Source organism: Fonsecaea monophora (genome assembly GCF_001642475.1).
Source record: "Fonsecaea monophora strain CBS 269.37 chromosome Unknown Scaff108, whole genome shotgun sequence".
Taxonomy (NCBI): domain Eukaryota; kingdom Fungi; phylum Ascomycota; class Eurotiomycetes; order Chaetothyriales; family Herpotrichiellaceae; genus Fonsecaea; species Fonsecaea monophora.
In genome coordinates, this window is record NW_019174039.1 from 24186 (window position 1) to 37416 (window position 13231).

Genomic DNA, 13231 nt, shown 5'->3' on the forward strand with positions numbered 1-13231 from the left:
CATCACGTACTGCTAGTTTCGCAGATCGTGGGGCCATGTAGTGGTCAGGCTTGTGATGGAGTACATTGTGAATGTAATCGTTCTCGAAGGTCCGGTCTGGTGGAGAGGAAATGGACCGGTATACTTGGACGATGACTCTGTTAAGGTCAGTATTGTAGTGCCTGAGCTATTCTCTCTCTCTCAACTTATAGTGCCAACGCGTTGATTGTTAAAGTTAAATGTGCTCTTGTCTTGTTGTGGTGAAGTAGCATATTCCCAACCCAGAAGACATTTCGCGGTGCTTCTTTGTGAACGAGGTCCGGACAAGTTGAGCTCCTCTGTGTTGGCAGATGCACATCGGTTCCTGATCAGGCAAATGGCGAAGGTTCTGGTGCAGGTCTTTGTTCGTGCATTTTTAAAAGAACAACGGTTGTGGCGGGACTGTGTAAAAGGGACGCCGTAGATAATGAACTGATGTCCTGGATGTCAGCACTGGTCATTGTCTGAGAACGTAGACGCAGAGGTGCAAGGTGTAGTGGTCGTGGAAAGGAGTAGGTAGAGTCAGGAGGTTTATGGGAGTCCAATGGTAGAGGCAGAGGAATATGTTCACGAGCTTGGTACAGAGTCGTTCTTGATCTCAACCTCATCTGTAGAGAGACTCTGGGCCTTGTGACCATCCAGTGACTATAGAGATCGTATGGTGGGCAATCAAGGAGTGAAAAGAACATCACAGTCTGTGAGAAATGCAAATGTCTCTGCAGCGGTTAGTACAGGTGCACCAGACGATCCTTTCAGGAGACCTACCAACAAGCAATAGCCAGCGCCCAAGTTTCTCTCCTGTCGACACAGACCACAACCTGTCTGTCTAGAAGACCATAAGGAGAACAGAAAGGCCAAAGCCCAAGCATTGCCTGCGCCCTTTCTCGACAAGTGACAGCGCAGACAGCACAGCGCAGGCAGTCCGGCACCCCTTCCAACTTGGGACTGGCGGCTCTGGGAGGTGAAGACTCTTTCTCTCCTCTCCTCTCTCCTCCCCTTTCTTCTTCATCATCACCCTCATCATCACCCTCCTTCAATCATCCTTCATCAAAGCCACACCATCGCAAGCATCGTGCATCTCCGCCTCCACGCAGGCTTCGTGAAAAGCTATCTCCAGAGATAGCTGTCGCGTTGACCGCGTCGGACAGTGTTGTCGACACTTCACGTTCGTTCGTCTTGAACATCATCTTACCCCTTTTACAAGCCTTCTTTACCACAATCCGTCTTAGGACAGTTTTCCAAAGCTTGCGCAGTCTTCACCATGGCTGTGGACAATCTTGTCTCCGCCGCTGAGGACGACTCGGGCGTTCATCGCCAAACCGTCACCTTGCGCCCCAACAAGAAAAAGACCTTCGGCAAGCGCAAAGCCCGAGCCCCATACCGCGTTGTGGAGGTTGAGAAGAAAAAGCCGCAGCGTACCTCTCTCTTCTCTCTCGTGTTTACCGGACTCAACATCATCAGTATCTCGGCATACCTTTGTGTACTCTTCATCAACATCATCCAGACATGGTGGCGAGGCCAGGGGTTTCATAGGGCTGCTTATCTCTTCGCTCTTGGACAGTTCTATGACAACCGTAAGTATGGTCCTCTCTCGGTCGACGTCGACTAATCCTGTCAAAGTATCGTCGATCTTGGATGGAGCCTGGCGTATCGCGGTCGGCCTCGCCCGTGACTCTAAACCACGACCGACACTTCGCATCCTCGGCAACAATGTCCCAGGAGTTGATGTCCTTGTTGTTTGCTGTGGTGAGCCGGACGATGTCGTCTTGGACACGGTCAAAGCTGTCTGCAAGCTTAACTGGCCACATGACAAACTCAGAGTCATCGTGGCTGATGATGGCAACATGGAAAGCCTTCGCATCCAAGTCGAGAAGCTGCAAGGCAGATATCCACATCTGTATTACCATGCTCGCATGAAGCCCAGTGATGGGAACCATGGATACAAGGCCGGCAATCTCAACCAAACCATCCGCGAATATGTCATCGACCTTCCTGGTGGCCACAATGACTTCATAGCGATTTTCGATGCCGATATGATGCCTGAGCCTCAGTTCCTGCGAGCCCTTATCCCACATGCCCTCAAAAATGAGAAAATTGGGATGGTCACTGCCGCTCAGGTATGTCATTGCATTCTCGTTTGGAGTTCGTCGCGCTGACAGTGATAGCATCACTACAACATTCCCAATGATGATCCGTTGAACCAAGCCAACTCGACTGGAACTGCAGCTGATGATGGGCTCCGAGACTCGGTCAACGTCGCCTGGTGCCCTGGCAGTGGCTTCATCGTTCGTAAGGAAGCTTGGTCTGAGATTGGTGGTTTCCCAGAATTCTCAATCACTGAAGATCTCATCACCAGCTGGTTCCTGCATGGAAAAGCCTGGAGGATAGTCTTGGTTCATGAAGTTTTGCAATGGGGGCTGCAGCCAGATTGTATCCTGACTCACTTGAAGCAGCGCCGACGTTGGGTAAGCGTGAACATGACCTTAGAAAAAAGTGTTGATGACTGACACAGCACAGTGGACTGGACATATCCGTGACGCTTTCAAACTGGGCTTCACCTTGTGGGACTACCGCCTCAAAGAAGCTACACGGCTTCAACGCATCGCCATGCTGCACCATAGCTGTCGACCTTACTTGATGACATTGACCAAGCTTGCCAACTCTGTTTTCGCATTTGTCTGCCTCTACCGCGGTCGACCTGTCATAGCTACCCCAAGTCAGAATGCACTGTATTGGGCTGTCATGTTCCTTGCAATCGTTCGTATGATGGCGCTGATTGGAGATATAAAGTCGGTCTTTGGCAAATACTACCTGAGTGTCCGTCGTCGTACTGCAACCGGAGTCTGGATGGGTCATCACTTCTCCCGCGATGTTCTTCAAACCTTGCTGCCAAAGCGGCTTGGTGGTCTGCGTCTTGGGTTCGGAGTGAGCGGTGTGGGTGGTACTTCTGTCAAAGAACGAGATATCAACAACCGTCCTCCTCTTGTCAAGAGACTCTGGATGCTCCATCGTCGTGAAGGTATCTTGTGGCATGTTGTCCTCTTTTTCATCATGTCTTATGTGTTCATCTTCAGAATTCAGTCTGAGATCAAGGCATCGGTTATTAACGGCAAATTAATCGCTGACAAGGCCTTTTGGTTTCGCTTCATCGCTTCGGCTGGCTTTCCTGGGCTTGGACTCATCGAGACAATTCCCCTGTACCTCACACCTGTCGTTTATGCCATCTGGCCGCCAACGATGCCACAACGTCGTGACAGCATGAAGTATGACGGCAAGAGCGGACTGTGGAAGCCAATGCCAGAGTACAAGAGCATCAAATGGACATCGGCTAGTTAGTGGCTGGCTGTGCCTCACATCCTCGGTGTTGCCTGGATGGCGACTGTCGTCGTCGTCATGTGGCACATGTGAGGTGGCACGTGTCCAAGGATCGAAAGTCAAAGGATGAGTTGATGGAGAAGTTCGTTGGTACAAAGAGGTTGAGAAGTGAAGGAGGAAACCTAGTGAGTGTGGCATCAACACTTGGCAGCGCAGGGCATTGCTAACCGCGCCTTACAGAATAGAACACAGAGTCATCAGTATCGACACACCTCAAACAGCGACCGGGACAGAGAAGGATTGATGACACCAAGCAGAAATCGCACACGGGATATAACACAAGAGCTCAAGGACTATCCTGTTTGTTATCACATGAGCGTCGGTCACCGTGATGTTGAAAGTGAAGGATTCTGCGAGGGGTGCATCGACAGACACACAGATGACCGGGAGGAGAGCTGTTCCTTGTCCTTCTTTTTTCCTTGTTCCTTTGCTTTGATATCATCAGTCACAACAGCCGAAGACGGCCAGTGCTGGTCCATGTACACCGGCCTCTTCAGGCACATCCCCAAACACAGACAATAGCTTTAGCTTTTAGCATCAATTAGAATCAGCAGGAATCAAAAACGCTGAAATCATGCTTTGCGTGCATTCTCCAGCATCTCCTTTGCTCTCAGCTCCTCGTCAAAGGCATCTGGATCCTCCATCTCCCTGTCCTTCATCCTCTTTGGCCTCAACCCAAGCTCAGATTGATGGTCCCAGATCCGGTCGTGTCGCTTTGCCCATCTTTCTCTCCTTTTCTGCATCTCAACTTCATCCTTTGGTCGCCATTTACTCTTCAATATTCTCCGGATTGCCTCTGGAGACACCTTGAAATGTTGTGCAAGAAGTGGTGTCGACCATCGCTCTGGATCTTCTTCGTGGAGAGTACGGATCCCATCCATCGCATCCGGCGAGAGTCGCTTCCGCGGGTTCCATCCTTCATCACCAAATTTCTTCGAGAGGCTGACCTTTTGGGTCTGCCAGGGCTCAAGCTTCTTCCGCGGCTTCACGTTCAAGTCTCGCAACTCTAAACGCGGTTTTCTTCTGGGTTTTGAAGAGGCACCGATACCCACACCCGCGTCTGTGTCGGCGTGACCCTCGTCGGAAAATTTCGACCACGGACGCCCGTGTCTGTCTCGGAAATGGGCCCTTGAAGATATCACGACCATGCCTTCGTCCTCATATTGTCCCTCTCTATCACTTTTGCGGTCGTACCCTCCAACCGATCTTGCCCCATTGTATTGCGGTACGCCTTTCCCTCTCGTTGATGCCTGTGCACTCGGCCTATTGGTGTCTGTCGCGCCTGCGTGTGTCTGGGAGGAATATCTCCGCCGCTTGTGGGTGTTGCAACTTTGGGGTGGAAACGTCCTCAGGGTGGTTGTTATCGCTCGTGTAGTGGGCGTCATCAGAGGTGTGACTGGAACGTGCGGTTTCGGTGGTGGAATGTATGAAATGGTATGTGCACGGCGAAATGATGGGCGAGAATGTCTCGAGATGGTCTTGACGGTGCACAGCAACCTGGTACTGGTCTGCATATTCACAGACATCATGCCTTCGCGGTGATGCCCCAGCCGTGTCAGCTACGTCCCCAAACCCCGAAATTAATGTTGTGGACAGTTTGGTATGAAAGGTCGAGAGTCCCTTCGCTGTCCGCGGCGATGAAAGCCTGGACCCCAAGATGCAACTTGCTGCATGACTAGAAATGCCGAAGATTAGGCGAGATCTTGACTCGCGATTTGATCATCGGATCATGACTGACATCAAGATTCCATCCAGGTCTGGCTGGCCCTTGGCCACATACAAACGGTAGACTTTTACAACAAATCGCAAGTATCTTAATTACCCTCTTGTCGTTTATATGCCGTCTATTTCGCGGGTTTCTTCCCAAGATGGCCTGGCCAAATCCATTCCGACGCCGAGATGAAAACACACGCACAGCCTGGGGATATACCTTCCAGATAACACCTAACCATCTAACTCTAGAACAGGCCCATCCTATGAAACACACTTATGATGTTCTTGGAGAAGAGTGCTACGACATTTTGAACCGGTTGAGCAGCAGTCTTCCCAACCGAGCAGATCCGCAGGTGCGAGACGATGCGCAATCGGAGAGTGTGGAACACCCTTCGCAGCAATCGAGTTCGTCCATGAACGGCTCTGCTGGTACGACTCAACCGCCGACGCCGTCTCCGAGACCTAAGCGAGACCTCTACCTACTTCTACGGGACCATCACTCGTCAAATCCCAAACTTCAAGAACTCTGGGACGAGGTCACCACGGTGCCCAGCTGGGTTGATTGGGAGCAGATTTCCCGCGGGCAGGACGTCTTCTACCGCTACGGCGCGGCCACTCTCACGGGGCTGGCGTATCAGTCGCTCCTTGGAGGCATGGGCGCCAACCGGGTGGTCGAAGTCCTCGCCCGCACGGGTGGCTTCTCGGTCAAGGTGGCGCGGCACCGGCTGTTCGAAACCACACAGCACATCCTCGAGTGCACGCGATCACTTGAGAGCATCCAGCCCGGCGGCGCCGGGTTTGCGAGCTCGGTGCGAGTCCGGCTGTTGCACGCCGCGGTGCGGCAGCGGATCATGCAGCTGTGCAAGACGAGGCCGAGCTACTACAGCGTGGAGAAGTATGGGGTCCCGATCAACGACCTCGACTGCATCGCCACGATCGGCACCTTCTCGGCCACCATCATCTACCTCTCGCTGCCTCGGCAGGGCATCTTCCTGCGCCGGCAAGAAGTCGAGGACTACATCGCGCTATGGCGGCTGATTGCGCACTACGTGGGCACGCCGACCGAGTACTTTGCGACGCCCGAGCGGGCGAAGTGCATGATGGAGAGCCTCCTCATGAACGAGATCAACCCGTCCAACACGAGCCAGGTGCTGGCCAACAACGTGATCCGGTGCCTGGAGAACCAGCCGCCGACGTTCGCGAGCCGCTCCTTCCTCGAAGTCAACGCCCGCTGGCTCAACGGCAACGAGCTCGCCGACGCGCTGGGCCTCGGCCGCCCGGGCCCCTGGTACTGGGCCCTCATGGCCGGCCAGTGCATCTTCTTCGCCTGCCTGTGCTACACGTACCGCGCGATCCCGGCCCTCGACCGCCGCAAGATCGACACCCTGCGCAAGGTCTTCTGGGCCGTCATCGTCGAGGGCAAGTACGGCCTCGCCGGCGACCAGGCCGTCTTCGAGTTCAAATACGTCCCCGAGTTCGGCCTGGGCACCGCCAAGGGCGAGGATGACGAGACGCGTCCCACTGAGGTCGGCATCGAGCGGAGGAACCTCAACACTCTCCTGGTCGCCACGGGCGTCTTGGTCGGCGCCGCTTGGTTGGGCGTCAAGGTGTCGACGGCGCTGTTGGGCAGGATGTTTTAGAGCAGGGGTTGATTTCATAGAGCATTTGAGAAGGAAGGAGTTCACGACGCATTTTTGGCATCAACGACGGAGTATGGAGCAATGGCGCTCGAGGCGGCTATATGTTGGATATTTTGTATTTTTGCATATACTTGTACACACTCTCACACACACATATATATCATATTTATGCCAGGCGTCGTCGTGCTGCGTGGGGTATCATACTCATCAAAGCAAATGCGAAGCCAGTCAGTCAGTCTACTACGGCTGAGTCTCCACCTCGTCAGTCTTCCGATAGTTGACATGAGCATAGTCTCTCTATCTATCCCGTCTGCTATGTCGTCCAGTACCCAAACATGTCCAATCTCAACAGGAGATACTCAAACATGTTGACATCTGCGTCGTCGTCATCACCGTCGGCATCGACATCGGGGTCGACGTCGGTATCAATGGCAGCAGCGTGTTTTCTTCCGTGCGGTTTTCCAACTGATTGCGCTTGAACACGCAAGGTGTCGATAAATATTGCAACTTTGCTTTCAAAGTCTTTCTGTAGTCGTCTCATCGTGGTCTCATCAGTCGTAGCGTGGTGCGCCAATCCGGGATTCCTGCCAACACTTCTGCGCCGTTCGGCTGCGGCGTGAAGTATGACTCCGTAGATGTCTTCCAGTATCTGCCTCGACTTGGCTTGATTTCGTTTCAACAGGAGGGCCGTCAAGATCTTGTTCAACGTTCTCGCGTGCAACGCTCGTAGGTGGTCCAGACTCTTCACCACGAGCAAGGTCTGACCGTAGTCTTTGTTGTCGAGGTGTGCCTTGGCGGCCCGAAGCACTGCCTGAAACTTCCTCCAATGCACCTCAATCGCGGTATTGTGGTAGTAATCTGCAATACTTGAGATGAAATGGTGCATTGTAACAACAAACTTGTGATCGGAGAGACTCCTCTTGGGTGTCTTCTCAGGTTGGCGACCAAACCCTTCTCTTAGCATACTTTGCGCTGCGGCTTGTATTCGCAACGTACGCAAGAGATGCTGAAAGATTCGATCATATCTGTCCAGGATCTCTGGCGTGATAACTGCCCCTAGTATTTCATTGGGTGCCGTATATTGAAGTCGAAGGAAGTCAAGTGCGTGAATCGAATCAACGTCTCGACATCTTTCGAGCTCCTCGACCGGCAAATCGCGGATTGCAAAAGACATAGAATCGTCCAAAGCGCGATCTTCTGGACTCAGACTGTCTGAGAGGATGCTCATGAGCACCAGTCTCAATTCCGAGCCCGCAGGTGGCCACGTGTCTCGTACATGTAAACGAAGCCCAGTAACGGCACTCGTTCTCCTGTTGCCTTCACCGCTGTTCTGGTCGGGGTCAAACAAAGCTATGCTGAGACGAGATGAGAAAAAGGCACTTCCGAGCAGATGGAAATCCTGCTGCAGATTGAGGTGGCCGAGGAGATTGTGTTGTTGGAACAGCAATCGCAGAACAGAGTAGGAGAGCAGCCTGTGTTGGGCGGAGACGAGGGGCGTGATCGATAAACTGAGCGAGGTTTGCAAGTCCAGCTGAAGAGGCAAGTTTTCGGGTTCTTGTCCCTCGAGATACATCAAGACTTGATCTTCGAGCTCGTCGTAGTTGCTCTCATTCAAACCATAAATGCTGTCGTCGAAAATGTTGGTTTGTAATCGAAAGGCACTGGTGATCTCTGCTTGCATGCTGACAGAGTCCTCCAGATCGAAGCTTTCAGAGGCAGGGGTGTCGATGGAACTTGTAGATGTTGAAGATTCCGCGGACGATATCAACGATTTCATAGCCTCTTCGTATGCAATAGCACGAGCCTGAAGTTCTGAGATAACCAGCAGAGTAAACCCAACCACGAGTTCCTTTAGTGGTGAAGATTCGGGTACAACAGTGGAAAAGATGGAATTGTCGGCAGAGTGACTGGTCAATATCTCCAGGCTCTTCTGGGCCTCGGATATTGTACGTGCGATCTTTGAATCAACAAGAACTTCCCACACCCTATCATCGACAAGCGAAAGCTCATCGAAAGAGCCCCTGAAATTTCCACGTTGTGTTGAGCTGAGTCCTATCTGTTCGCTCAGAAGGGCCAGGATCGGCCGGCATGTCCGTGAGAGGAGGATTTGTAACAGTCCAGTTGTGCCGGGGTGATCGAGAGGTGGCCCAGCGGCTTTTTGCATTAAGCCAAGGATAACCAAGTCTTCCTTTTGATGTGTTTGAATTGCGTCGATACATTGTTTCAACATGTCAACAACTATCTTGACCTTCCCCATAATGCCTTTGAGTTGGAGTATCGACGCAATGCTTGGTCTCAATTCGACAAGGTGCTTGTGGACGGCATAGAGCATGGACCTGGAGGTAGACAGGAGAGCTATTTGAGCGGAAGAGAGAAGAGCATATTTGTTGTCCAAGGCTTGAAAAGCGCTTGTAAGGAACCTGGTGTCTATCCCAATGGTCGAGAAGGCCTCAGAGCAACTCTGCACTAGAGTCGAACTGTACCCCCGCGCCGACAGAAGTTGCCACCGGGTAACAAAGGTACTGTCATTCTCCTCCCATCTGAACAGAACAGAGTCTCGCCCCATGCACAACTCGAACAAGGCGTTCAAAAGGATGTCCGACTTGACAAATGTTGGGGGACTTTGCCCGTTTGTATCGAGGATGGAGTTGAACACCCCAGGATCCGTCTCGCTGAGATATGCTGATGCAGGTTCTTGGTGGCGTTCATCCAGAAATTTGTCCCAACTTATCAGTTGTCCCTCTCTTCTCTTCTGGATATCTGGTAAGATCCAAATGTCAACCCATTCCTCTTGCACGCTGTCGCCGTCCAGGCTCTCGAATTGATCATTCTCGGAGTCGGACGTGACCTCGGACGATGCTGACAGGTCCTGTAAAGACACATCCTCAAAATTCAATTGAAAGACGTCGGTTATGAGCGCGGGGAGAGGTCCTTGTGCCGATTCATCCAATCGAAGGAGTCGGCTTTCCAGGTGTTGCTCGAGCTGGAACGCATCCCAACTTGCGTCGGAAGTGAGGGGTTCAGGTTTGAAGTTTTCTATGTGTCTGAGGGAAAATGGGTGCACTGGCTCTGAGGGTGGCATAGTGTCATCCTGAAGGGCATTGTGCGATATTCCTGGTCTCTTTGCGGGTGGTGGACGAGAAAACTACGTGCGGGCATGTCCAACGCGTCGACTCAGTTACGCGTTGGGTAGATAGTGCGCCGCTTTAACATCCCGCAAAGACAGAAAGGAAGAAATAAAAGCAGCGTAACTCATGGAAGCATCCGAAATGAGACGTAACAAGTACAGTTTGGATCTTCTATCATCTATCTGGCGGTGTCAAGCTCTAATCACATGTTCACAATACTGATGATAGCCTTCTCCTCCTGGTCTATGCAATCGACCAAGCCTTCGACACTTTCACCCATTACCCTTGAAACACCTGAGTGGCAATCCCTAGTCTACCTCGAACTAGTTTTGTGTGGAAAGGGAGGCTTCCATTTTAGTCTCCTGGGCGCAACCTTTCTTCGGTGGTGGTCCATTGAGCACGTCTCCCAAATCACACATCATCGCTCTTTACGTGCAGGAAATAGCCAACACCAACCTTCCGCAAGCAAATTCGCATGATGCACACAAGTCGCTGCGCATCCCCCTAAATGGTTCGAGATCTGTGCCGATCGCTGGTAAGATGAAGTCGGGGACAATAACAAGAGTTACGATCCTCCTATCCTCAAGGGTGCACCTATGTGTATGAAAGGCACTCCTATTCTGACTTGGAGAAGGTTGGACAGCAAAAGCTGCGTCAGCCGACCTTCCCTCGATTGGCTTCTCGCCAGGCCGAGCCCCTCGTCCTCATCCACAGAATGACCAGAGCGCCTGTACTCACGAGAATTCCCAAGCCAGTGAACATCCATCCGGTGCCCTCGGCCCGAATCAGCGGGTGTGCGAGTATAGTTCCAATACAGGAGAAGATGTTGCGGAGGAAGTTTGCCACAGCGACGCCACTGCTAGGTTTGCGAGGGACAAACTCTGTCAGCATTGTGACGGCTAGCCCAAAGATGAGCATTGCTGACAAGCCGAAGACGAGGGTCGCCAGCAGCTGTGGGAGTTGTTCGTTAGATACATTCGAAAAAGGCCGTTACCCGGCTAGAGCAGAAACATGTGGGAAAGAATCCGAAGAGGGTGGAAGGAGCCGTACCGGAACAACCCAGAACGCCCCTTTGTCTGCACTCCAACCATACCACAGCATGGATATGGGAAACGCGATGGCAGCTATCCAAGCATTTTCCATCATTCGATCCTCAGGCCGCAAGATCAACTTGCCATTCTCATCATATCTGTTCTTCCGCTTGGCTTCTCTTGCCATGACATGGTCAGCCCACCTGCCGCTGAACAAGGCTGAGATCAAAAACCCAAAGCCCGCAGGGATGTAGGTCAGGCCGACTTTGGAGACAGAAAAATTGTACGGAGACTTGGCGAAGACGTCTTGGACCGAAATGTTGACGATGTAAAGCGTTCCGAAGGCGAGCGATGCCCAGTACGCTGTGAAAAGAATGGGAAGGTGACGGAGAAGCAGGACCATTTTCAGCGGGTCGACAAGCACACCCCAGGACATACGGAGGTATTTCTTCGTGCGGCCACGAGTCATAGAGGCGGAAGATCCCGCATCTGCTTCTCGCGCAATGTCCTCGCTTGGATCCTCGTGTCTCCTGACCGTCTCTGGTAATGCAAAGAGAAGAAAAACAAGGCTGACTCCTCCATAGATCACAAGGAACCACTGTGTGCTTCTCCAGCCCCATCGAGCAGCTAGGAATCTTGTCCAGGTTGTCAGCACCGATGATATTGGCAATCGACAGAAGAGAAAACAAGTGGACACTTTTGGGATCTTGCTTTCAGGCAAATCTTACCCGCCAATGATGGGAGCGAGCAGCGGTCCGCACAAAGGGCCCATGTAGAACCGACCCATCGCTTTACCTCTTTCAAAAGGCTCCCAGATGTCGGCCAAGGTACCCGCTCCGACTGCTTGGACTGATGCCCCAGCCCCCCCGGACAGCATGCGCATAGCCACGAAGACACCTATGGTTCTGGCTGTTGCGGAGAGAATGGCGAAGAGGACAAAAAGAGCCAAGGAAACGAGGTAGGTCGTTCGACGGCCGGCCGTTTCGCTCAGAGCAGACCACCAGAGAGGGCAGAAGGATATGCTGAGCATGTAGAGAGCGACGGAGAGGTTGGTGACGGTGGGGCTGGCATGGAGGTCCCGAGCGGTGTCGGCGAGAGCAGCTAGCAAAGGGAAGATTCACCGGTTAGATACAGAGCCCTGCTTCTGTGGATGAATAACTTACGGTAAATGATGGCACTCCCCAGCGAAGTGGCCGCCGCAGCAAAAGCCACCACGAAAGTAATGAACCATTTCCTGCTTTTTGGATAGAGATATGGATCATCAACCTCAGCAAGCAGAGTCAGGGAAGCGAAGAGACCCCTTCTGGCTAATCGAGGAATCGCGGTAGGTTTGTTCGGGCTGGACTGTAGGTCCGGGGGTGTGATGTTTATGCTTCTCGCCTGGGCCAGCATATCTGGAGAGGCATTCTCCAGGTCTATTCCTTGGCCTTTTTCCAGCGCCAGAGGTGACGATATAACCTCTAATGCCTCATTAGGGGTTTTTGTCTCGTTGCCGTGGCATTTGGTGTCTTCGGTGCTGTGTACGGCTTGGTCTGAATGATGGCCAAGTCCTTCCATAGGGGTCTTGTCCATTGAGAGACAGTATGCAGGTCAATGCCCATTGACAATCAAACAGACAGTGAATTCCTGACAGAAGTTTCCAAATCTCAGGAGGCTGTGGTACTAAAAAGGATAGAGAAACAAGCAGATTCAAGACTCAAGTTTGAGACTTATCTCTGTGGCAAAGCTCAAGATGTCCCAGGCGACCAACACTCGGATGGAAGCCAGACCAACGTCGCTCCACGGCAAGAGACACTGATTCCATCTATACTTGTGCAAAACAACGACAAGGATATCAGAGTCACAGTCAGAGGCACGCGCGCAATTTCCGGATCTGGGATGACGAGGGAGTCGGCAAGCTTGCCGTTGTCCTTTGGTCGATCAGTGCGGGTTTAATGGAGATCAACCGCGGAAGCTCCACCGGCATTTCCATCTTCCCTAATACTAGATAGATACCCGAATCGATAGGTACCTAGCAAAAGGACTTTGTTGGACAGTTAGTAGCGTCAAAGTCAAAACAACGCTCTTCGTGCCGTGTGTGGGTCGATGCCGCCCACGATTCCACGAATAAGTTGGGTGTCATAATTCTCAGATATTTCGAGTCAGAGGAGGGATGGTAGATGCAGAAAACACTCTGATGAATGAGAGCCGACCATCGAGGTCTCTGCGGTAGGCATCGCTGACAGGTATCGGACGAGGATTGGCGTTGCGGGGAGCGAGTGAGAGGGTTTCGTTTCCTTCTCCTGTGACTCGGTCTGTTCTTGAGTTTGAGAATGTCTGTTTTGGG

At 52.2% G+C, this 13231-nt stretch overlaps 5 protein-coding genes across 5 annotated transcripts; 2 read left to right on the forward strand and 3 right to left on the reverse strand.

Annotated features, from left to right (window-relative positions):
• Nucleotides 1–1279: 1279 nt before the first annotated feature.
• AYO21_10013 (hypothetical protein) lies at nt 1280–3354 on the forward strand (the record flags this gene model as incomplete). Its single annotated transcript, XM_022659938.1, has 4 exons — nt 1280–1592; nt 1639–2135; nt 2184–2483; nt 2536–3354. 4 exons carry the CDS (start codon nt 1280–1282, stop codon nt 3352–3354), a joined length of 1929 nt encoding a protein of 642 aa, XP_022507731.1.
• A 611-nt stretch (nt 3355–3965) lies between these two features.
• AYO21_10014 (hypothetical protein) lies at nt 3966–4919 on the reverse strand (the record flags this gene model as incomplete). The annotated part of the gene is made up of 1 exon (XM_022659939.1): nt 3966–4919. One exon carries the CDS (start codon nt 4917–4919, stop codon nt 3966–3968), a length of 954 nt encoding a protein of 317 aa, XP_022507732.1.
• Nucleotides 4920–5261: 342 nt separating this feature from the next.
• On the forward strand, nt 5262–6746 carry AYO21_10015 (hypothetical protein; the record flags this gene model as incomplete). Its single annotated transcript, XM_022659940.1, has 1 exon — nt 5262–6746. One exon carries the CDS (start codon nt 5262–5264, stop codon nt 6744–6746), a length of 1485 nt encoding a protein of 494 aa, XP_022507733.1.
• Nucleotides 6747–7059: 313 nt separating this feature from the next.
• On the reverse strand, nt 7060–9828 carry AYO21_10016 (hypothetical protein; the record flags this gene model as incomplete). The annotated part of the gene is made up of 1 exon (XM_022659941.1): nt 7060–9828. One exon carries the CDS (start codon nt 9826–9828, stop codon nt 7060–7062), a length of 2769 nt encoding a protein of 922 aa, XP_022507734.1.
• Nucleotides 9829–10528: 700 nt separating this feature from the next.
• On the reverse strand, nt 10529–12477 carry AYO21_10017 (hypothetical protein; the record flags this gene model as incomplete). Its single annotated transcript, XM_022659942.1, has 4 exons — nt 10529–10825; nt 10925–11540; nt 11634–12006; nt 12069–12477. The coding sequence occupies 4 exons, from the start codon at nt 12475–12477 to the stop codon at nt 10529–10531; spliced, it is 1695 nt and encodes a 564-aa protein (XP_022507735.1).
• Nucleotides 12478–13231: the final 754 nt, after the last annotated feature.